At 40.8% G+C, this 1,375-nt stretch overlaps 2 protein-coding genes across 4 annotated transcripts in view; one reads left to right on the top strand and one right to left on the bottom strand.

Annotated features, from left to right (window-relative positions):
- Window positions 1-627, bottom strand: part of LOC106522097 (leucine-rich repeat and transmembrane domain-containing protein 2) — a 6,138-nt gene extending 5,511 nt beyond the window's left edge. The window contains exons 1-2 of one of the 3 annotated variants that reach the window (XM_014014958.1): window positions 233-627; window positions 103-123 (exon numbers count right to left, since the gene is read on the bottom strand). The gene's annotated coding sequence lies outside the window, so the exon portion shown is untranslated. Of the gene's footprint in view, window positions 1-102 lie in introns of all 3 variants that reach the window. The other 2 variants (XM_014014957.1, XM_014014956.1) reach the window with 2 other exon arrangements.
- The window catches only part of LOC106522094 (voltage-dependent calcium channel subunit alpha-2/delta-4), a gene marked incomplete in the record, with an annotated part of 65,809 nt that extends 64,843 nt beyond the window's left edge, over window positions 1-966 (top strand). The window contains 1 exon segment of the mRNA XM_014014952.1: window positions 812-966. Within this exon segment, the coding sequence (XP_013870406.1) occupies window positions 812-963 (152 nt within the window).
- Between the last annotated feature and the right edge of the window lie 409 nt (window positions 967-1,375).

Raw genomic sequence — 1,375 nt, forward strand, 5'->3', positions numbered from 1 at the left:
CACACACACACACACACACACACACACACACACACACACACACACACACACACACACACACACACACACACAAAGAAAAAACAGGAGAGTTGAGCTACTCACCATCTGCTCACCTTCTTTAGACTCCAAAGAGAAGAAGAAGAAAGAAAATGTTCATTTCTTCATCTGCACTTAAAGTAACTGCTTTCTGAAAAAGGATGTTGAACTTTTAAAAAGTGAAGAACTTTTTTACTCTGACTGGCTGCTCTGAAGGACACCAAGCTGTCACAGATAAGAAGCAGTTTCATTCTGTAGCAGATGTCAAAGGCTGTACAGGACTTCATCAGACAGGGCTCCGCATCCCCCTCCTCCTCTTCATCACTGTCACTTGTTCTGTCAGTGACAGGCTGAGACCTCCGTTTAACAGCTGCCCGTCGAGCCGACTGAGCAGAGATGTGTGGAGGAAAGAGTGATGAAGGGCTGGGGAAGTCACATGACTGGTGATAGTGCGTGTAGCAGGGAGCTGGACTGACTCTACTTGTGCTGTTATCCTGATCTCATCTGATACTGCAAAATATCACACTCAGAGTGAGTGTTGCAGGGGCTGAGAAACACTTTCAGCTCCGTGTCCAATTTTAGCTGAATGTTTGTCAAACCAGCAGAGTTTGTCATTTTTATATTGTTACTCAGTTGTAGATGTACATTGTGTTATTACCTTCTTCATGTTTCATTAAAATTGGGTTCACATAATATTTTGGTAACCATCTTGGTGGGGCTGCACTCACCTGATCAATTTCTCCTTTACATATTTTCAAAACTCTTTTCATTCCAGGCATTTTGAGAGCCCTCCCTGAAGTGGGTCCTGAGAAAAGTTCCCTCTCCCCCCCCCACAAACCTCCAGTCCTACATGTTGAGACACAGGCAGAAACGTGGTCTGCCTTTGCTTTTTTGGTGTCGTGTGATAATAAATTCTTTAAAAAATGAAAACCAGTAAAGTCATCAGAGGTCATTTTTTTAACTACTGGCATTTAAATTAAATTTGGTTGTCTTGAAGAGTGGAGTAAGTGTTACAGTGTAAACTATGGTAACAGCTATCTGTAAAGTTTACAGTAGTGCCAAATCAAATTAAATAGTTTATCTTTGATATTATTTTTTACCTTCAGAAAACAGGTTGTCCAAATAAAACAGTTAACAATATAATTCATTTGAAACAGATTAGAAGTCTACCTCATACCTGCCAACATCTGCTGACATCATCAGGAACACTTGTTCATGTTAACCAGCAGCTGTGGACTGAAGCAATTCTAGGGGGTCCAGGTGTATACTCCCCTGGAAAATTTAGTAAAATGTCTACTCAAAACTGCATTTTACAGCCATTTGAACATAGCGTTATAAA

The sequence above is a fragment of the Austrofundulus limnaeus genome, unplaced genomic scaffold, assembly GCF_001266775.1.
Source record: "Austrofundulus limnaeus strain Quisiro unplaced genomic scaffold, Austrofundulus_limnaeus-1.0 Scaffold120, whole genome shotgun sequence".
Lineage (NCBI taxonomy): Eukaryota > Metazoa > Chordata > Actinopteri > Cyprinodontiformes > Rivulidae > Austrofundulus > Austrofundulus limnaeus.